Genomic DNA, 22,209 nt, shown 5'->3' with positions numbered 1-22,209 from the left:
ACACACCTGAGTGTTGCGTCCTTCCACTATCCTTCACCTTTTAAAGATCAATTAATCTTTAATTGAAACACAAGAACCTAGTCTCCACAAGATGACCAGAAATACACTTTATTAATGCTATATTAACAAAATCTTGTCACACTGATTGTGCTTTTGCTCCTGTCCCTCTGATACCCCATGGAGGAGCCAGACTGAGTCTTTTTGGCCTCCCAGCTGATGCTGGCTCATAGTCTGGAGCAGGGGTGGGTTCTACTTACTTTTACTACTGGTTCGCAACAGGATTGTGCGCACACGCTTGCTTCGTTCACGTGCACACCACACATGCATGCACAGATCGCCGATAACGACATCCAGGGCAGTGGGCGGGGCCTCCTGCTGGTTTTACTACCGGTTCTTGTGAACCGGTCCGAACCGGGGGGAACCCACCACTGGTCTGGAGGTCCTCTTGAACACAAGGCTCCTTTCCTTTCCCACATCAAATAGCTTCTGAGAGGTTCTAATGACTTATGCATGAAAATAAAATTAACTTTCAAAAACTAAAATTGGAGCTTCCTTTGAGAGAAGAGATCATGGAAAGTGTGATGGCTCTCCTTGTATCCCCTCAGTTTGTGCCTGGCGGGCAGGAGAGAGTTGCAACTGACACAGATGCTAGGCAAGTAAAGAGAAAGATAAATATACAAATGTCCTATATTTAGTGTTAATTTTCCAGAAATCCATATAATGAATTTTTGAATCTCTGATTTTATAAGTAGTCCGCAACTTGCAACTGTTCATTTACTGGGTATTCAAAGTTACAACAGCACTGGAAAAAAATTTACCACCAGTTCTTGCACTTACGACCGTCACACCTTCCCATGTGATCAAAATTCAGGGCTGCATTTATTTATAATGGTTGCAGCATCCCAGGGTCATGTGATCATTATTTGCAACCTTCCAAGTTGATTTCTGACAATCAGAATCAGTGGGGGAAGCTGGATTCATTTAACAACCATATGATTCACTTAACTGCAGTAATTCGCTTAACAACTATGGCAAAGAAGATCATAACATTGGGCACAACTCACTTAACAAGTGTCTTTCTTAGCAATGGAAATTCTGGTCCTGATTGGGTTCATAAATCCAGTACAGGGGTGTCAAATTGATGGCCTGCAGGCTGGATGCATCACGTCCACACCTGATTTAGCAAAGGGGGGAAAAGTCATGATACGTCATGTGACAACGCCATGACGATATGAGTTTGACACCCCCTGGTCCAGCACAATCTGTACTTTCATATCTCTTTTGTGTCAGTAATATAAAGGAAATAATCTCTTTTGCAAAGAGATTATATCACTTCAAAAAACCTCACCAGTTCTGCAATGTTGTTTCAGAACTTTTCTGGAGGCAAAAACTTAAGTTTCAAAAGAGGCACCATTCATCTGTCAAAGTTGAATATTCTGGACAACAATTTGGATTTAAAAGTAGTTCTGATGTAATTTGTTTGGTTGGTTTTAGAAACCTCATATTAAAAACAATTCACCAGTTAATGTTTTTATTAATGCAAGACATTATAATTTTTTTAAGGAAAGGCTTTGAAACTGTGGCTTAAGAAATTTTTCATCAACCATAAATGCATTTTGATGGGAAGCATCTGCCTGTCTGGAATAAAATATTAAAAGGCAATATGTACAATGCTGGGAGTTTGTGCTATGCATTAGAAGCATTTATCATTGGCAAATATTCTAATTGTCTGCAGTAGTGTTTGTTTCTGTGGAGTACTGCATTTTAAGACATCCTTTTCTATTTCCCTGCTTCAGATGACTATTTTTGCACTTCTCTTTAAATTTTGGCCAATGTTTTGTGAATTTCGAGGTAATTTGGCTGATGAAGCTATTTTGCCTTGCTTGGCAAGAGAAAAGAAGATACAGAAATTTAAAAAAGCAAGAGAATTAGAACAGAAGGTAAGAAGACCAGATTAACAACACACATTCCAGTTAATAATGTGAATCACTCAAAGTAAGATAAACTCTCAAAATAGCACAACTATTTTGTACCTGATCCAAATCCTGCAGAAGTGAAATAAAAAAAAATGTCCACATTACAAATGGCATTTCCCCTACTTAGGACTACTTGTTTATTATATTTGATTTCTGGCACTGTAGGAATTTTAAGACAGAGAGCAATATTTTATAATGAAACATACTTTGAAAGTTTGCTGAAGTATAACAACCTAGATGAAAACACCTTTTGATGCCAGCTCTCCATAAATCTGCTTTCTCTAAATGTATGCCTTTGAGATGTGTGGGAATAAGGTTCACATCATACACAATGTTGTAATTCAGTCTGAACTGGAGAAAGCTGCTTTAAAAATCCTCATTCTTGTGAATTCCCCCAAGAATGTAATTCTATATTTGCAGAGAGTTGCTAAATGCTGTATGCATAGGATCCATTAATCAAAATATTATTAAAATATTATTATTCAAGTGACCCCAGCCCAAATGTTAGGAGCCTAATTGGAAGGGGGCAGAGATATGGAAGGAAAGACAGAAGAGAACAGGGCTTCATATCATATGTTGTGAAGTAACCCTCCAAATGGAACATTTACATCCCAAGAACTCTCTGCCTTCACCTAACAAGCCTATTCAGGTTAGGTGAGGAATGAAACCACCCTGAAGGACAGATATGGGGTCCCCCAACTAACTTGCTCAGACTGAAGAAGCTACTTGGATAGCAGTGAAACATTTCTAACCAGCAGGAAAAGAAAAGAAGTCCAGTAACATGACTCAGTTTCCAGAGACACCATAATAAAAATTTTAACTTCCACCCTTGTGGGAAAATACTGAAGTGGGGAAGTGACGAAATTCACTTTCCTCCACAATACTCAGCAGAAAGCAGTATTTACAGTAGGTGCAGATATCAACCATGAACAAGGGAGAGAGTGTTAAACGATGACGGAAGTGAATGTTGCTTGGTTCCCACAACCAACCTGACAAGCAACATCTCACCTATTTTGGATATTTAAAGCTAAATCTTCTCATCCATAAGAGAAACAATCTGTCATTTGACACTCTGTTTCTGAGCTCAGTGTTTCTCCTCACTGCTAATCTTGGAGGACAAGGCTGAGGGTCATCACCTGAGGAAAAACGAAAAAAGAACCTCGGTACAGGTGGTCCTTACTTACTGACCACTTGTTCAGTGGCCATTTGAACTTATAACAGTGCTGAAAATAGAGACTTACAAGCAGTCCTCAAAGTTGCAACTGTCTCAGTGCTCCTGGGGTCATGTGATTGCAAGTTGAATGCTTGGCAACTGGCACAGATTTATGAAAACTGCTTCATCCTGTGGTCACATGATCACCATTTGAGACCTTCTCTGCCAGCAAAGCCAATGGGGAAGTTGGCAGGAAGTTATAAATTGTAGTCACAGTGCTTAATGCTATGCATGATTTGCTTAATGACAGCAACCTGAACTGATGTTGTAAGTTGGCATGGTCACACTTAATCACTGGCATTGCTTAACCACAGAGTTGCCAGTCCCTATGGCTGTTGGTAAGTGAGGACTACCTGTAGATCTTGCTTGAACCAGAGGTTGAGAGGAACTCGGAGAAAGAGGTCTGGGATCCTATAGAAATCCTCTGTAGAACTGAGTAACTGGAAGAGTCCATCATAATCCCACTGCAAACCAAGACTAGAGCCTCAAAGAGATCTTGCTTGGATTCCTTGATAATCTTTCTAAAATACTTCCTTTGTCTACCAAATGTAATTATTTTGGAAATCTTTCTCAACAGGAGTCTCCTTATAAGAGAAAGTTTATTCAAGAGAAGTCTGACTAGAACCAAACTTAAAACCAATACAAAATTTTAAAACAGATATAAAGTGGATTCTCAAAAATATACTGAAATATACTGTCCAGTAATTTTTTTTTCTTCAGAAATAATCGAATATTTATTTATTTTATTGCTAGGTACAAAAGAAGAAAAGTTCTATTCTTGGGAAAACAGGTTCATCTCTTGATTCAAAACTGAGTTTAGCTGAATTTTCGCCATCGACGAGCTTCTCTGGATTGGGCCGAGAGGTAATTGAATCATGTTCTATCAGTCCTTCCTGAAGCACAGAGTGGTGATCTGGGATGATCCAGTGGATTTAGGAAACAGATTGAAAGCTGTTTCTGATGTGTTACCAGTTTCATTTTTAAGAAATTGCTATTGTGTAATTATGGGCAAATGAATTTGCCAGCATTCATTTGGACCCTTTCCCTTTATTTTTGGAAAAGAAGGCAAACAGCTGGACACGTCTGAAATTCGTATCAATTTCACTTTACATGAATGTCTCTCATGACAGGGGCTGCATATTGCTAAATGAGAGTGGAAGCTTTTTTTTAAAAAAAAATGTAATTTAAAATGTTGAATGAACATGTTGAAGTTATTTTTATTAATTTAAAACAATCAAAGCCCTTCTTAAAATTGCAAAACGAATTAAGGAAAAACCGGTTGTCTCTTAAATAATGTGAAAATACTTATGAGAAGGGACAAATAGCCCTGGCAAATAACTGAGCGTATGTTTGATGCTGGCATATAATGCAGATTAATTCAGTATCTTACCCACTACAGGCAGGATATAAATCCAAATAATTAAAGTACTGATTTGATATGAAATTCAGATATTTCACAACTGCCTTGGAGGAAATTGGCTTTTCAACCTCTTCAAATGTCTGTACTGGAAATTCTCCTTCTTATTACAAGTGGTATTAGGAAACAACATGAATGATTATGTTGCCCCATTGATAAATAATGCCATACTAACTTTATTCTTTTTTATTAAGATTTAAGTTTTCTGAAAGCAAGAAATGCTAACATTATCTTAGGATGTAAAAAAGGATTGCCAATTTATGGGCTTACTATCACATTTACCTAACTTGTTTGCTTGTTTTTTTTTTTTTTAATTTCTTTGTTGCAGTTTTTCTGGTCTTATTCAAAGTACATAGAAGCTCTTGAACAAGAAAGGATTCTCCTGCAGGTTCAAGAAGATTTAGAGAAAAAATCAGTTGCAGCATCTGCTTATTCAGGTCAGCTTTTCATCAATGAGAAAGGTTTTTGTGGGCCCATTTAACATTCGTTTCCTTACTAACTATGTGAAGCACAACAATAGTATGTTCTCTGAAGACAATGAGCTTTATTATGGTTTTCATCTTTCTTTCTTTCTTTCTTTCTTTCTTTCTTTCTTTCTTTCTTTCTTTCTTTCCCTTCCTTCCTTCCTTCCTTCCTTCCTTCCTTCCTTCCTTCCTTCCTTCCTTCCTCCCTTCCCTTCCCTTCCCTTCCCTTCCCTTCCTTTCTCCCTCCCTCCCCCTCTCTCTTTTTCTTTCATTTCTTTCTTTTTTTCCCCTAGGTCTCTCATCTTTCCTCGCTCTGAAAAGTGATACAGTCATAGGCTCCGAAAAATCTATTCCCCCAGCAAACTTCAGCACAGCTTTTGTGAAGCAACGTTCATTCCCATCTAAAGATACTGCAAGTATGTCTCTAGGAGCTCAATTAATTTTCCATGTTGATAACAGATATTGTTTCATCAGATGCTCAGTTTGTATAATAATGTAAAAATGAAATGCCTTGTGGATTCAGTCCAGGAGGAGCACGTAAGTATAAGCAGCCCATCCTCCTTGATGTGCCAGTAGGTTTTTTTCCAGCACTTCATACTTGGCGTTTCTTTCCCTCTTGCCTACATAGGAGATTTGCCCTTCCAAGCTGGCAGGGAAAGCTTTTCATCAGCTTGCCTAAAAGCATTCTTGTTCCTTCCATCCCTGCTCTTCTGATTTCGTACTGTTGTCATTCTACCTGCAGTGGACAAATGCTCCTCCTGCAGTAATTGCTTCCTCTTCTCCTTAGTCCATTTTCAAAAGAATGGTTGACACTGATATTGTTAGCTTAATTTATAGTTCACCATCTGCACAGTGATGTCATATAAATACTGCAAAATTCTAGTTCACAAATATTAGTATTCTTGCATTCTTCAGAGTTGTTCAACCAAATGTTAACTGTTTCAGGCCCCAGTTTTGGTGGGAAATAGTTAATCACGTTCTTAATATGTTTACGGAATGTCTTTTTAGACATGATCTATTATGCCCCTAACTGTAACTAAATCACAGCAAACACAGAGGGCTGGAAATTGAACAATGCTACACTTAATTGCAATGGTGATGTAGAGAATCAGACATATATAGAAAGCTGGGTTTTTTGGTACCCAAGGTTCTAGGAAGAAGCAGATGTTATTTTTCTTTGAGCTACCCACATATGTGGGGATTAATCATTCACATTCCTATCATTTAAACACAATGATTGGGCATATGAACATCCTTCATTCCAGATTAACTCCATAACCTCAACACAATCTTTGTAGTTGAACTGTGTTTCAGATTTGAAAATGCACAGGAGCGCAAGCACACCACCTGCCTGTAACTCTTTAAAGTAACTGCCTCTGTTCTTGAGATCATGTGGCCAGTTTTGAAGGCAGAAAATGTTTCTGATAAATTCAGAGCTGCCTATGTAAACCCATCCTTCAGTTACCTCCAGATTGAATTTCTCCAACATATATTTCGGGGGGGGAGGGGGGGCTATCTTCAAAAAGGACAGCAGTCCCCAACCTTTGTGGTTTGGTGGCCTGGCTGGGAGTGAGGAGAGGGGAACTGGGCCTCACAAGCAGCGGGCCAGTGCACACATACGCGCACAGAGCTCAAGTTGAGTTATGTGCATGCGCATGTATAAAGGGTTTTGATCCAGGATGTCTTGTGGGGTGGCACCGCATCCTGTATTGCTGTCCGATCTACTAGATCTTATGGAAAAGCCCATTTCTGTGACAGATATTTTTGACTGAGGCAAGGGAAAATATTTTTTAATTAAGCTTTTGGAATCCCTACTTTGGAAGGCTCCCTGGGCTCATTATTTGCTGGCATTTCACCAATAGGCCAAGAATTTTAGAAAATCTCTTGTCTCTTCTCAAATGGTTACCTTTCTGTATTTGCTTTTGTTAATGCTTTTAATTTGATCTTTGAGGTGATTTCTATTTAATATCTTCTATTTGAATTTATTGCTGTTTTTAAATACTATAAACTGTTCAGAGAGATAACATATGTACTAGAAAGGGATAGAAATGTTTATATTAAATAAATTAAATGATATATTCACAAATTTAGAAGCAACTGTCAGCTGGAATTACCTGTGAAAAGGCAAAATAATTTATTCCCCTAGATTTTTGTTTGGAACTGTAAGAATTGTGTTCATTTTCTGTCTTACAAGTATTATTTTTTGTTTCTTATAGTATTAATCCTGTGTGTCTTTCCCTCCCAACTAGGACCATCAAAATTTTAAGGAAACTGGTGAAGAAATTATGAGTTTACATTCACAGTGGGGCCACAATTTATCAGAAATAAATGAACGTTGCTCACTGGTTTGCCCTATTTTTCAGAGATAAGTTACCAAGAGAGGAAAGAAATTAAGTCTGGTGCATTCAGTGCCAGTGGGACTTTTTTCCTTATATACTGTACTATTATAGCCTTCTACAATTTAACAGCTATGTTAGAATACAAGTCCTATCATCTGGAGACAACAACTTTTCAGTGTCAGATTGGGAATCCTCTGCTATTATATTCTTGTTTTTAATGAAGGAAGAATTGTTAATTAATTTACTTATAAACTATTTGAGAGGTTTGCGGCTCATTGACAAGCCTATATACTTCACAAGCAGTTCGTTTCCAAACCGGTCTAAAACTTACCTTTGACTGCAGTCCCGGTGAGTAAAACAGCTGAGGCGCAGCAATCCACTCTGCCGTGCCCATCAGCTGGACTTCAAAAAAATAAAATGAAGGTCAGTATAGCGCAGAGGCGGGCGGACGGGCCCACATGATCGTCGGAGTGAACCAGTCCATTCTCAGCTGATTGTCGGAGCAACCGGCTTGCCCGAACCGGTCCGAATAGGCTGAATCCCTCCCCTGTTCACGAGGATTCTGAAATGCAACATGCACTTCTTGGGGCTAACTTCAAGGCAGTTCCTCTTGCTTTCATTATATAGAAGTCTTAGGAACAGGTGTAGAAAACATTCCCGAGAACATCAGGGCTGGTCCACTGATAGAGCAATTTGTAGGGCTTCAAAACAGCAACATCTGTGACTCTCTATCTGCCATATTGTTTCACAGCCACATCTGATTCGTACTATAAATTACAGTGAGAGCTTGAGCTGAGTTGTGGATGATTGCTGCTGAAGGGTTCAAATACATTAGTTCTTTCTTCCTTTTGCAATGTTCATGTTAAACGATGAAGTATGTATCAAGAGGGAAAATATCTGTGGCCCATATGTGGTCTTTTTTTGATGGTTTCAATGTTCTCCAAAAACATGTCATTCCAAAAGGGAAAAATTGGGACCAAATCCTGCCCCTGGTCCCTCTGGGCATCAAAGAGGAGGAGAAGAAGGAGGAGGAACCACAAGAAAAACAACAAATGAAATCCTTCTGCAAAATGATTGCCTTCACCTGTTACAGATTATTTGCTTTAGATTTATGATGCATCATTTTTTTTTTTGGCCTTGTGTCTAAGATCAGATTCACCATGCTAGAAATTTGTTTTCTTTGCCACATGTCAAACAACTGCACTCTGGATTGTTTCTTTTCTATAACAAGTATTTATGTCATATATTAAAAAGAAACTCCTATTTAGGTATTTAATTTTTTTCTCCAGCCAAATATAATATGAAACCAACAATGTGCCCATATTTTAGATTTGGACAATATTTTTATCCAATCCAAACATCAACCCATTAATCCTTTTTATGACCCCCATGATACCTTCAAACACTTGATAACCAAACAACTTGTTTTTCCCGTTCAGTAGCTCCATTCTGAATCAGATTTAGCAGACTTATTATATAAAGGATATAATCCAGGCATATGTCAGGGAGGATAAACTTTGCTTGATACTTGGTTTTGCAGAATTGTTTCCACCCACACAGTAAAACAATGGTTCCCTTGTGGGTTTGATAGAAGTGGTGTAAAGTAGATGTCTTATTTGTCTGTCATAAGAAATATCATTGCTTGATAATCACACAGCATTTTGCGTGACTATAATTCATCCCTTGAATTAAAGGTAAAGGTTCCCCTCACACGTATGTGCTAGTGATTCCCAACTCTAGGAGGCGGTGCTCATCTCCGTTTCAAAGCCAAAGAGCCAACGCTGTCCGAAGACGTCTCTGTGGTCATGTGGCCGGCATGACTAAATGCCAAAGGCACATGGAATGCTGTTACCTTCCCACCAAAGGTGGTCCCTATTTTTCTACTTGCATTTTTTACATGCTTTTTAACTGCTAGGTTGGCAGAAGCTGGGACAAGTAACGGGAGCTCATCCCATTACGCAGCAGTAGGGATTCGAACCGCTGAACTGACCTTTCTGATTGACAAGCTCAGCGTCTTAGCCACTGAGCCATCACATCCTCTTCCCTTGAATTACCATCCTTCAGTTTTCCAGAGTAGTTCAGGATTTTATTCAACTTATACTCAGTCTTTCAAATCTTAACTGAAAGAGGGAGGAATATAATCATGATCCAGTCAAGTTAGGACCTTCTTTGCAGTCTACTTTATTTTAAGGAGAGAGTGAAAAAACACATACTCACATATTTTTATTTGAAAATCAATGGTACTTAAAACTTTTTTTAAACTTTGGAGTGTGATGGTTTGTGGCATCTAAAGATTAGCAGATCTATTGTAGTTTTTCTAAAGAAAAGATATACGTTTTCAACATTATCTAATATAGTTGTAATTTAGGTATATTAGGTATAAAACATTTTTAATCATAGCATACAGTATGTGTGAATTAGATTAACAAAACAAGGTTAATTGATATGCCCAGCAACAGTTTTATAGATGGCAATGTTTAATAATTATTATGTTTGGATTGTGACACTTTTAAGGCTTACACAATTACAAAGGAATAATTTTTTCATAGTTTGACATCCATTTGATCAAATACAATAAAATTATCTTGAGAAACATAATGCAATACAGGATACATAGAAATGATTGGAGAAAAGCAGTTGTAAGGAATGAGGTTAGAAAAAAAACGAATGGCAGACAGTAAATACATGGACAGTCATTCACTAATTTGTGGCTTTGTTGACAAGTCATTTTTCACCGTTTTGTAACATTGTGGTTAGTCTTAATAAATCTGTTAATAAACTAGCAGTTTATAACTTTTCTCACTGAATTGTTTTTGGTTTTTTGTCTTCATTTCTCCAGAGACGCTTGATATGAAGCAATCACCAAATTATAATGGCCTATGAATACAGGGCATTGCTAAATTACATTTTTCATTAATGTTTACATTTCTGGATAATTCAATGCAGATTTTTAAAAAACCACATTGGCAAGAATATACATAATTTTAAAACCTTCATCTGGTTTAGATCCTGTATTAACAAAATATACAGTTCAGTCTATCTATTAGGCTGTTAGCCTGCTATGGCATTGGGATTATTTGTCAAAGTAATCAATACATCCAGGACACTATATTCCCTTTCCCACAAAGATCCTCTTAGAATGTATTGATTGTACCTGAATCACAACTATTTAAATGTTCACCTGTAAGCATTTATAGAGAGGGCATCTGAGCCAATAGATTTCTAACTTTCAGAAAATAGATTTTCACTTATAAAATTGGATTACCAGCCCTCTTCACTGCCTGAGCTATAGGTCCTCCAACCTACATTAAAATATTTTTTCTACTTATTTTTATGCACTTTTTATATTTTTTTTATTCTTTTAAATATATTTAGTTTGCATTAGTTTTTGCTGTTAGAAATTGTAATCTTTAATAAAATTACTATAAAAATAAAGGAAGACTTAAAAGATAGATCATGATGGAGAATATCTATGTGGTCACTAGACATCAGAAACAACATGATGGAATAGAATGAATGAATGAATCAATCAATTATCCATCGTCTTTTAAAATATTTGAATGGCTCTCATATCAGGGAAATTTGTCATTTGATAAATAGGATCCAGACCACAAGTTCAATTTCCCAGAAAAGAGAGTCTATATAAACATTAGGAAGAATTTCCTGAGAATTTGATTATAATACAATTATAATCTAGACATAAAACAAAGGCAGGAACTGCCCATGAGTCAGATCTAATCCAGAAACCAAAACTTGAAGACAGTTCTCTATAAAGAACATCCAATCTTCACATGGTACCTTCTCTGATCCCCAGAACTTTGTAATATTCTGGCAAATGGAGGAAACTGCTTTTTTCTTGAAAAGATGACTTTCTGGAATAAATTGAGGTGTCAAAAGGATCACAAATTTGGCATACTTTCTGATAACAGGCAGATTGTCAATACACAAACTGTTCCTCAGACTAGAAAATGAAAATTAAGATTCCCAGAAATTGAATATTTTAAGCTGCAGCTTAATGACCACTGTCAGAAAGTTTCCTACATTGACAGATGATTTCAATAATATTTTGATCCCTTCTGTGCTTTATTGGTTTATACATAGAATAGTGCTTAGTCCACCTTCCTAAATCTAGGAGATGTCCAAATGTGTGGTCATAAACTCCTAGCAATTCTACTAACTGTAGAATTTTGAGAGTTGCAAATATCTGGAGAATACTTAAGTAAGACTTTGTATTAAACAATTCTAAACAATTCTTTCAAAATTAGTTTTTATAGATTGCAGTCCATTTTTCAGTTGAAACAAACTAATTGTCGTTTGTCTAGCTCCCAAATAGTCCTGTTTATTTGGGCAACCCTTTCTATGAAGTTTGGTACTTTTTGTCATTTTTTTTAAAAAGGAAAAGAAAGGAGCGTTCAAAATTTCTTTTTTCTCACCCTCAAAGCTTCTGCAAGCCAGTGATTAAAAATCCAACCTAATGACTAATGCTTTCAATAGTTGTGGCAATCACTGGTAACCATCAACATATTGCTTCATCTTCATATGATCCAAAAGTTAGAAAAACCATTCCTGCTTATTTGTTCTTTGCATTCATCATTGTAAGATTACTCCAAAATTAAAGCATGCAGTACTTGAAAGAACTTCAAAAGCCGAATTTGCAGATCCACTGGTTGAGCCTTTTTATTAGTTCATGTTTTCCATTTGCCTTTAACATCTTGCTTTGCTGATACCCTTCTAGAATTTCATTAAGTTCCAGTTCCAGTTGGCAAGTACTTAATTAATACCGGGATGGCAAACATGGGTTGAAATAAGTTCATATCTTATGCTCAGAGGAGGAAGCAGTAAAGAATGCCACATTTTTAAAAAAAATGGATGTACATACTTATACCACACAGAAGATGCCCAAGTGTGCCATACAAAAATAAATAAAAAATAATTTAATGTAAATATATACAAATTTGATTATTTTAGACCATCATGTAGTTCAGATATGTTAATATAATAGAAACATGGGATGCACTTTTTAAGATAAAATTCTTTTCTTAAAAAAAATGTAGAAATAGCTAATTTTGCATTAAAAATAGTGCCAAGCGCAGTCTGATGTAACAAACAGAAAATGGGACGCTTATAATTTTTATATGATATCATTCTGCAATAAAAATTCTATAATTGCACTTAGAATTATCTAAAGACAAAACTTACATCAGGAATATTCGTGAAGCCATATAACAGAAATTTAGTAAAAGATACTATAACTCATATCAACAGAAAACAAAACTTGACACACTATGGCAAAAATGATGTGTGATCAATTGGTCCCAATTTAAATTATAACACAGCAAATGTTTGTGGTATGCCCAACACAGTACAACAAATCCAAATAAAATGTCTGAAATTCTGATGTCTGTTTTAAATAACATCCACTTTAAAATACTAATTTTTAAACAATGCTATAATATCTTTGGCATTATGTCAGTTCTAAATCAACAGTTTGCCATGAATTCATTCCTGGCCCAGAAAAAAGGAGCAAATCTGATTTTGATTGTGGCACAGAGGACTTGTTTTTGCATTCAGTGTTCAACAATGCCAATTATATCTGACAGGCCAGCTGTTAGTCCAGTTTTCAGAAGTAACTCCAGTCCAGAACCACAAAAATGATATCGATAGTGGTATCTAGCTAACCTCGCCTGGCCTCCAAAACTGCACAGCATCAGGTCCAGCTGGTACCCGGCAGGAGGACCAGCAATGACTCTCAATGAGGATCAGGGCAGTGAAGGATGCCCCCTCACCAGGGCAGTTGGCAAGCTGCGTTTAGAATCCCTGAAATTGCAGGGGTTTGTCTGAACTGAACTCAGTTTGGTGGCATTCTTATGTCCAGATGTTCTGCAGGGTTTCTTCTTGGGTGGGATTGTGGGTAGTGGTGGTGGCTAAACTGCAGATCCTCATCCGGACAACCTGGGATGGCAAGGAATTTGGAATTTAGCAATGCAAATCACAGGAACGGCCATGAATGCTCCATTAAAAGCTAGACCAGATGTCAGCAACCTGCGGCTCTGGAGCCGCATGCAGCTCTTTGGGCCCTCTGCTATGCCTCCATCGGGTGATCCCACCACTGGCTGGCCCCGCCCCTCGCCCTCCCCTCCCAGTCACTCCTTGCCTGGCCTGAGACGGTAAGGGTAATGGTGGTGGATGGAGAAGCGGCCAGGGCAGAGACAGAGAGATACAGAGATGGGGAGCGAGAGAGACATAGATACAGAGAGAGGGGGAGAGAGAGGGAGAGAGAAGGGGGAGGGAAAGAGTTGTCAAAAGGGTTTTGTGGTTCCCGGTAGGTTCTCTGCCCTAATGACCGGCTGGGTAGGCGTGGCTATGGGGATGTCATGTGATAGTTGGAAGTGAGTGACCTGGAGTTGGCCACACCCACCCAGGTTTTGTGGCTCACAGTGTTTTCTTTTTTGTGGGAAACAGGTCCAAACGGCTCTTTGAGTGTTTAAGGTTGGAGACCCCGGAGCTAGATGAAAATTAGCAATCCCAAACTTTGATGGGCTGCCACAAAGAAGAAGAGGTCAAGCTATTTTCCAAAGCACCTGAAGACAATGGGTGGAAGCAATGGGTGGAAACTAATCAAGGAGAGAAGCAACCTAGAACTAAGGAGAAATTTCCTGACAGTTAGAACAATTAACCAGTGGAACAACTTGCCTCCAGAAGTTGTGAATGCTCCAATAATGGAAATTTTTTAAGAAGATGTTGGATAACCATTTGTCTGAAGTGGTGTAGGGTTTCCTGCCTGGGCAGGGGGTTGGACTGGAAGACCTCCAAGGTCCCTTCCAACTCTGTTTTTCTATTCTATTCTATTCTATTCTATTCTATTCTATTCTATTCTATTCTATCCTATCCTATCCTAACTTCACACTGGCAGGCTCCGATTCACGATTAGCGCATTGCGGGTCTCAGCACTGTAAACCAGGCCTCTCAAAAGCGAATCAAGAGTAGTTTATTCGCAGCACCATCGTACAGCCGAATCGCGGGCGCCAGGTTGGGGAAAAGCAGTTGGGCCGCTTCGACTGGGGGCCACGCGCTCCTTGAATCGCGTTTTATTCTCATCCCGAACCACGTCGCGCCGCAGCGCTGCGTCAACTGTCAGCCCCGCCCCTCGCCTGGCAAAAGCCTGCCCACTTCCCCGATGATTCCCCCCCCCCCGGTCAATCGCTCTCCTGAGAAGCAGCTGCCGGATTGCAAGTTTGGGCTGCGTGCTTGCCGTAGTTACCTACGCGCATGCGCAAGGCCGTAACCGTTCCTCTGAAAGCGAAGGCGTTAAGGACGGCCTTGGCTCTGTAGGGGTCAGAGAAGGAACTTCCTCCTGCGTTGGTGTCGGGCGTGAGTGTCCGCGGCGGCCTCCTGCGCGGTTCTCTGCTTCCTTGCCCTTTGTGGGGGTGGGGTGGGGGTGGGGGACGCCGGGTTTAGCTGGAGACTGGGACGGTCCACACAGAACAGTCTAGGGCCGTGTTTCTCAACCTTGGAAGCTTGAAGATGGGTGGACTTCAACTCCCAGAATCCCCCAGCCAGCGGTGCTGGCTGGGGGATTCTGGGAGTTGAAGTCCACCCATCTTCAAGCTACCAAGGTTGAGAAATACAGGTCTAGGGAGATTCCGGGGGGGGGGGGAGGAGGCGGGAGCCCTTTGGGGTTTCTGGCGGTGGCGGTGCAGTTGGTGGGCGGGGGGCGTCTGTTTATTTTGGGGTCCCCGCCAAATGCAGCAGAATCTCGCCGTGCAGCGACGAGACCGAAAAGAGAAGACGATTTTTTTTTTTTTTGGCTCGTGACTTGCATTTTACTTCTCTCCGTTGCGGTCGGTGGGCCGTGAATTATGGCGAATGCCCTCCCCATGGAATAAAATCAGAGGTCTTCAAACTCGCCAGCTCTAAGACTTGTCGACTTCAACTCCCCAATTACTGGGAGTTGAAGTCTTGATACTGCAAAAGCTCCATTTCCTCCCCACTCCAGGGGAAGGATGCTGCAAAAGCCCCATTTCCTCCCCACTCCAGGGGAAGGATACTGCAAAAGCCCCATTTCCTCCCCACTCCAGGGGAAGGATATTGCAAAAGCCCCATTTCCTCCCTACTCCAGGGGAAAGATACTGCAAAAGCCCCATTTCCTCCCCACTCCAGGGGAAGGATACTGCAAAAGCCCCATTTCCTCCCCACTCCAGGGGAAAGATATTGCAAAAGCCCCATTTCCTCCCTACTCCAGGGGAAGGATACTGCAAAAGCCCCATTTCCTCCCCACTCCAGGGGAAGGATACTGCAAAAGCCCCATTTCCTCCCCAATCCAGGGAAAGGATACTGCAAAAGCCCCATTTCCTCCCCACTCCAGGGGAAGGATACTACAAAAGCCTCATTTCCTCCCCAATCCAGGGGAAGGATACTGCAAAAGCCTCATTTTCTCCCCACTCCAGGGGAAGGATACTGCAAAAGCCCCATTTCCTCCCCAATCCAGGGGAAGGATACTGCAAAAGCCCCATTTCCTCCCCACTCCAGGGGAAGGATACTGCAAAAGCCCCATTTCCTTCTGATCAGCTGGGACTTGGGAGGCAGAGAATAGATGGAGGTGGGCCAGTCAAAATTTCCACTACCGGTTCTCCAGAACTGAAACCCACCTCTGGATCATTTGTAAACTATGATTAAGGAAGCTACGGATTGTAGTGCTGGAAGCAGGGAGAGACCATTGCTGCATTTCGGATGAGTAGCGGAATTAAAAAAAAATGTCAGCAGGTTGACTGTACAGGTGAGTCCTTGTCACAGCTGACAGTTAACACTGGATCCCAAAGTGGAAGACTGAAATGCCATCTGCAGATGTGGAAAGGAAGGATACGTTGTGCAGCGACTGCAAGGCTTTAGAATGAGAGGCTTTGTAAAATGTAAAATCTCTACTAACCAATGGTCACTTTTTTTTTTATAGAGTTGCATTTTTGCCCTCGAAACTGCTTCCATCTATTTCTGCTGCATGTATGCATATAGTGACGACTAGACTAGAATTAGAATAGAATAGAAGAATAGAATAGAATAGAATAGAATAGAATAGAATAGAATAGAATAGAATAGAATAGAATAGAATAGAATTTTTATTGGCCAAGTGTGATTGGACACACAAGGAATTTGTCTTGGTGCATACACTCTCAGTGTACATAAAAATAAAAGAGACGTTCATCAAGAATCATAAGGTACAACACTTAATGATATTCAAAGGGTACAAATAAGCAATCAGGAAACAATATCAATATAAATTGTAAGGATACCAGCAACGAGGTTGCAGTCATACAGTCTGTATATATGCTGCTGTGTGTTTGCATATAGCTTCTGGAGCCTTGCAACTTGATTGCTTTAATTTGAAAAGTGGCACTTTATGAACTGTGTCCTGAACTATTACTGAAAATCTCTTTTCAAAATGTTTATAGAGCCCTAGGTTATATGCCACACATGTATTTCTAACAAATAAAACAATTTCCAAAGAATTAGTTCTGTAAAAATGCTCCCTTTCTGTTATAGGGAATATTTGTGGTTGTGATTTTTGTTGTTCTTGTTCATATTGTGATCATAATAGCAAAGCCTTAATTTCCCCTTCTGTTTTAGGAGAAAGCTTCAATATGTCTTCTAGTCTGTTGCCCAAGCCACAAATGAAAGATCTCCTGGGAAGAATTGCAAGAAGGAATTTTCTGATAGGAGTTACTTTAGTAACAGGAAGCTTTTTTCTCTTGGAGGTCAGGATTTCTTGTGTTAAAACTCAATACAAACCATTTTTTAAAAAAATTCGTAAGTGAAATCTATATATATAAAAGCAAAAACCACTCACGCCGTAATCATGAAATCTCCAGAACCATAAAGCCTACAAACTTGAAATTTGCCATGTATGTTCCTCTTGGTTTCTAGGTGCTCACTAAGAAAGGATTTTTCGAAATGACCATCAGATCATTAGTATTTCTTATATTATTATTAACACGCTCTGATGCTAATTTGTTAAGATGTTCTACTCCCCCTCCCAACTTGAAAATAACTCTGGAGTGAAGGGGATAGGATAGGGGAGGCTTCTGTGGGGCAAGCCTGAGGGAGAGAAGGGGAGAGGAGAGGCCAGTTGTAACTTACTCATTAATTTTCAAGCTTTAAGTGTTAATTTATCAAGCCCCATCATGGGTATCCAGCTAGTTTTTATATATTTGGGCAAGTCCTGAAAAATTACAAATAAGCCTTGTTTAACCACCATTTGCTCAGTGTCTGTTTGCAGTTATGGTGCTGAACAAATGGTAGTTACAGCCAGTACTTGAAGCTATGGCTGTTGCACTGCTCTCATGTCACATGATCAAAATTTGGGTGCTTAGCAACCTGGCCAGACTTAACAATCGTAGGGTGTGCTTCAACTCCCTGCACTATCTTCCTCGCCCATCTCTGCCCTTCTGCTCACTTCTGCTGCTGCTTCCAGGGTGACCTTTGTCATGCTCCTTGGCCGGGGGTGGGTGGGGTGTATCAGTGCTGGGCTTGCCACCACTGTCTCCTTGGCTGCCAGTCTCGCTCACCACACATTCCCCTATGCACAGCCATTCTGTTTGCCAGGGTTCCAAATACCTGGTAGAATTCACTGCTTCCTACTGTTTGCTAGCCATGGTATTGAAAAGCAACTATCTGTTTCAAGAGAGTGCGGCGCCTCCCAGGAAGGAAATGAAAGCAAGGTGAACATAAAACCTGTTGTATCTCAGAGCTTGAGGACCAAGTCCTTGTCTTACCAGAGGGTACCAAAACAGAGCTTAGATCTTCATGATTTAAGCTTTGTTTCTGCACTCTGAAGAGGAATGTCAGGCTCTCTCAGACAGCAGCTCTTTCAGTCAGTCCCCAGAGACAAGAGGGAAACTTTTTGACAGGTGGCAGCAGCTTATAACCTTCCCTGCTGGCTTCCTGCTTGACTATCTGGGAAAACCAGCAGAGGAGATTGCAAATGGCAATAACATGATTGTAGGGCATTTGACAACTGATGGTATGTGTGAACAAGTATCCAAATGCCCAAAATGCATTTACGTGACTGCAGGAGGTGCGGGTGGTGATGCTTGAGGTCAGCTGGAAGTGCTTTATGGGTTATATAGCACCCTTTATGAGGCCATGATAAAGACAAATGGTCAAAAGTCGACTACCTGAACTAGAACTTCCATTTCTAAGCGGTGATGTCACGTGTTTCGTTTAATGGCTGCTTCGTTTAGTAAGGAGAATTCTGGTCCCAATTAGGGTCATTAAGGAAGTCCCAGGTAAATAGGTACGGGATTGTAGTGTTAACAATGGACACCTTTTTCATCATTGCATCACTGTTTTCTCAACACTTTGTAAACAATTTAAGCTGCCCATGAGTGCAGTGTTTTCATAGACATTGGTCTCATTTTTAAAAAATGTCCTTATTCAGTATTTAATCGAATTTCCTGTGTTAAAAGTCTTGTAATGGTAATTTTTTTTTCTCTTCAGCATTTTTTCATTCAAGGAAGGCAAAATAAATACAGAGATTTCTATAAAACATTTGATTTCGCAAAAGACTTTGAGGAAAAGAAAAAAGCGGGAATATTTCACAGTGTGAAGCCCTAATGAAATCTACTAATCATAAGTAAGCAATTGTTCAGCTTATGCTTTAATAATTCAAGGGAATGTTTCTTTTAAGCTAGGTTAGATAGTGTAGCATAGCAATTAAAGTGCTGACATTGAGTGAGACACCCAGGTTTGAGTTCTCCCTTATTAGAAGCCAGCTGGGTGATCTCGAGCCACACAGGCCCAGGAAGTCAAAACGCTTTCTGGGAGAAGGCAATGGCAGACAACTGAATTGCTTTGTGGGTTGGGTGGCATAAATAAGACTGATTAAATCACTTTCACATTGTTAGCAAAGAAATGACATAGGCCTGTTACTGGTGCATATTAAAATACAGAATAAAAGAGAGTAATTCATTTAAAGCAAAGTAAAACAATAATAAAATAAGATTTGTTTTAACTGAAGTCACACCTATGATTTTTTTTTTTTTGGTCCATTGATGATGATGTATTTTTCTTAATTCTAATATTCATGTGCTTTCTCTGAAAAATGTAGCAGGTTTCACTGCTGCTAATTTTTATCAGTTTTCAAATCATGCTGTTAGAAGCTTTACTATTAAGGCACAAGCTGGCTATGTTTGCGGTGGCATTTCATCATATCATGAACTTGTTTTAGGATTATAACTGTTAGACCTTTGGACTTCATAAAACAAATATTTTATAACTTACATAAAATGATATTTCAAAATGGGAGAATAAATTCCAGGTTCTTAATAACTTGCTTTTTTTTTTCTTTTTCAGAGTTTCCCTTTGGAGACAAAATAGTTGAATATTATTGTGATCAATAACGATCACCTTCAATGTTCATCCTCCTGTATTGTGCTCATTAAAGGAAATCTTTATCTCAGTGTGTGTCTTGGCTGCTTTCAGTTGGTAGCAATCAAAGCTCATGGAAAGTACTGCAATATTTCATCATCAGAATTCGAAAGGGACCTTGGAGGTCTTCTAACCCCACCCTCTGCTCCTAGGACAATGTGCCAGGCAGAAATATCCCTAGTAGCAGAAATCTTTTAAGTTTTCTTTCTAAAATAAAACACTGAGAGGAGAGGGTGTGTCAAATCTAAGGAACAACAGGCAAAATCTTGATATTATGATTGATATGGATCTTTTTAGCTTCCTTTTAGCAGGAGTTATGTGGCAGTGCTGGCAGTTGGAAGCAATTTTTTTCTCTCCGTTTGTAATTTCGGCTTCACAGAGAAGTGGGCAAAAAGGAGAAATGAAGACTGGACTGTTTTCAGTGACCATGTGTATGGCCAAGTGTATGGCATCCACATTTTACATTTACCATTATAATTTTTTTATCAGAACATATATTGAGTACCTTGCAGGTAGCACACTGTTGAGCAACAACCAGATTTTTTTTCCCCTTTGTGATAACATAAAAGTAGTTTTAAAAATTGCTGTTATTCACAAGAGTTCACTTTGTAACAGGTGTTGTGGAAACATGCCACATCGCTGTGGGTGGGCAGATGCAAATGGCTGTTTTAGGCTTTTAAGAGCTGTGCCACAGTAGGATAGCAGCTTATCTAAATTAGCGTTAGTTCTACTGTGGTCCATCCAGAAGGAACACTACAGGTTTATTGTTCAGATTAATGGCACTTTGCCCCTTCTTGGACGTTTCAAAGTTAGAAAAATAATTTTGTTCAACTAACTAGTCACTTGCTTCTTGTTCCAAAATCTGTTATTAGATAATGGTGGATTTTTTTTCCATCAAGTCTTTCATTTTTCAGTTGCCACCTGTTGTTAATATGCTGTCCTTCTAAGACAATCTGGTGCTATCAGTCTGACCATAAGAGGTAAGGAAAAAATTAGCAAGCAAGTGAACTTACGACCAAAAAAGCTATGTTGATAATGCATCCAGATACCGTAATTCTGTCAGACATCCATCTGGCCCAGAATTGTTGCTTTCTGACATAAAAATTATAAAACATTTTGTGACATATAAATGTCATAAAACATTGCCTGAGTTGAACATGGCTGCTTTAATCCTCTGAATCCTTACTGAATTTTTAAGACCTTTTCGAGTACATTAGAAGCTCTGCTATTGTTGAAGTCATTGAGGAATTTGGTAAGGATATATCTGAGCTGGTTTAACGAGTGGCTCACTGGTTGTCTAGTTCTTACATAAAAATACTGATTGAGCTGAGAACCTCTGGCCCAAGACTGCTCTCCCTGACCAGCAAGGCCCTCTAAGGATCATTTATGGTGGTGAAAATATATTGTGCACAAAAATAATATAGACCCTAATAATTTTTTCATCGTTTCAGTGTTCAGACATATATTAGTTGCAATCCTTAGAATACTACTTTATACTGTGTTTCCCCCAAAATAAGACCAGATCTTATATTAAGTTTTGCTCCAAAATATGCATTATGGCTTATTTTCTGGTTAGGTCTTATTTTGGAGGAAATACAGTACTAAACACCTCCATCCGGCTGACTATCTTAATTTGGGTTTATTTTGGGGGCAGGGCTTATATTACAAGCATCCTGAAAAATGCTAGGGCTTATTTTCCGGTTGGGTCTTATTTTCAGGGTAACTGTATAACTACATATACTATATGTTAAATATAGTGGGAGGACTACAGACTGACAGTTGAGTTACCCAACAATGCAATATGTTTACGATTGAAGCACAATTTGTGTCCCAGATTTCCTAATCTACATAGTGCTTTTAGTGATGCCATAGGGATTCCAGGATTCACCATCCCGTGCATAGCTTGCTTTGAACTGCATGGCATGGGAATGGACTACAGATGCCCTTGCTTTTTAAGGTTTCTTGCAGGTCAAGGACATTCTGGTTTACTCCCAAATCATACTCTCGGGCATGACACTCGGCTTCCATTCTTCCTGCTTTGGTGAACAAAAGATATTTTTCTTTAGCCAAGTGTTTTCTGCTTGAATTAATTGCAATTGTTAACATTTTCAGATATTGTAAATAATACATTTTTTTTTTTTATTGTTAGCTGCCCAAAATGTGTCTTGGCAGGAAACTGGTATTTAAGTCTTATTAATAAATATTCAAATATAATTAGCCATGCAATTAATTTTAATCTTAAAAGTCAGTTGCAATATAGGTGACGTTTAGAGATACCGGGGACAATAAATCTCCAGGAGATTTTTTTAAAAAGTATCTTCGTATAGTGGAACCAATAGCTATTTTCAGAACTGTAGCTAGGTCAGCACTTTAAATTTAA

At 39.2% G+C, this 22,209-nt stretch overlaps 2 protein-coding genes across 5 annotated transcripts in view; both read left to right on the top strand.

Annotated features, from left to right (window-relative positions):
• RGS22 (regulator of G protein signaling 22) overlaps positions 1 to 7,412 on the top strand; it is an 85,084-nt gene extending 77,672 nt beyond the window's left edge. For all 4 annotated transcript variants that reach the window (XM_034422520.3, XM_034422521.3, XM_087891370.1 and 1 more), the window contains 5 exons: positions 1,797 to 1,940; positions 3,943 to 4,053; positions 4,935 to 5,043; positions 5,364 to 5,486; positions 7,320 to 7,412. In XM_034422520.3, coding sequence (XP_034278411.2) covers positions 1,797 to 1,940; positions 3,943 to 4,053; positions 4,935 to 5,043; positions 5,364 to 5,486; positions 7,320 to 7,336 — 504 coding nt within the window. In that variant the 3' untranslated portion in view covers positions 7,337 to 7,412. The remainder of the gene's footprint in view (positions 1 to 1,796; positions 1,941 to 3,942; positions 4,054 to 4,934; positions 5,044 to 5,363; positions 5,487 to 7,319) is intronic.
• Positions 7,413 to 13,151: 5,739 nt separating this feature from the next.
• COX6C (cytochrome c oxidase subunit 6C) lies at positions 13,152 to 19,860 on the top strand. Its single transcript, XM_087890761.1, has 5 exons — positions 13,152 to 13,240; positions 14,599 to 14,780; positions 17,031 to 17,158; positions 18,900 to 19,035; positions 19,755 to 19,860. The coding sequence occupies exons 1-4, from the start codon at positions 13,152 to 13,154 to the stop codon at positions 19,014 to 19,016; spliced, it is 516 nt and encodes a 171-aa protein (XP_087746887.1). The 3' UTR covers positions 19,017 to 19,035; positions 19,755 to 19,860.
• Positions 19,861 to 22,209: the final 2,349 nt, after the last annotated feature.

Source organism: Pantherophis guttatus, chromosome 3 (assembly GCF_059756535.1).
Source record: "Pantherophis guttatus breed Tessera chromosome 3, ASM5975653v1, whole genome shotgun sequence".
Classification (NCBI taxonomy): Eukaryota; Metazoa; Chordata; class Lepidosauria; order Squamata; family Colubridae; genus Pantherophis; species Pantherophis guttatus.
The sequence above is the reverse complement of the archived record's forward strand: the minus strand, read 5'-3'. Positions and strand labels throughout refer to the sequence as shown.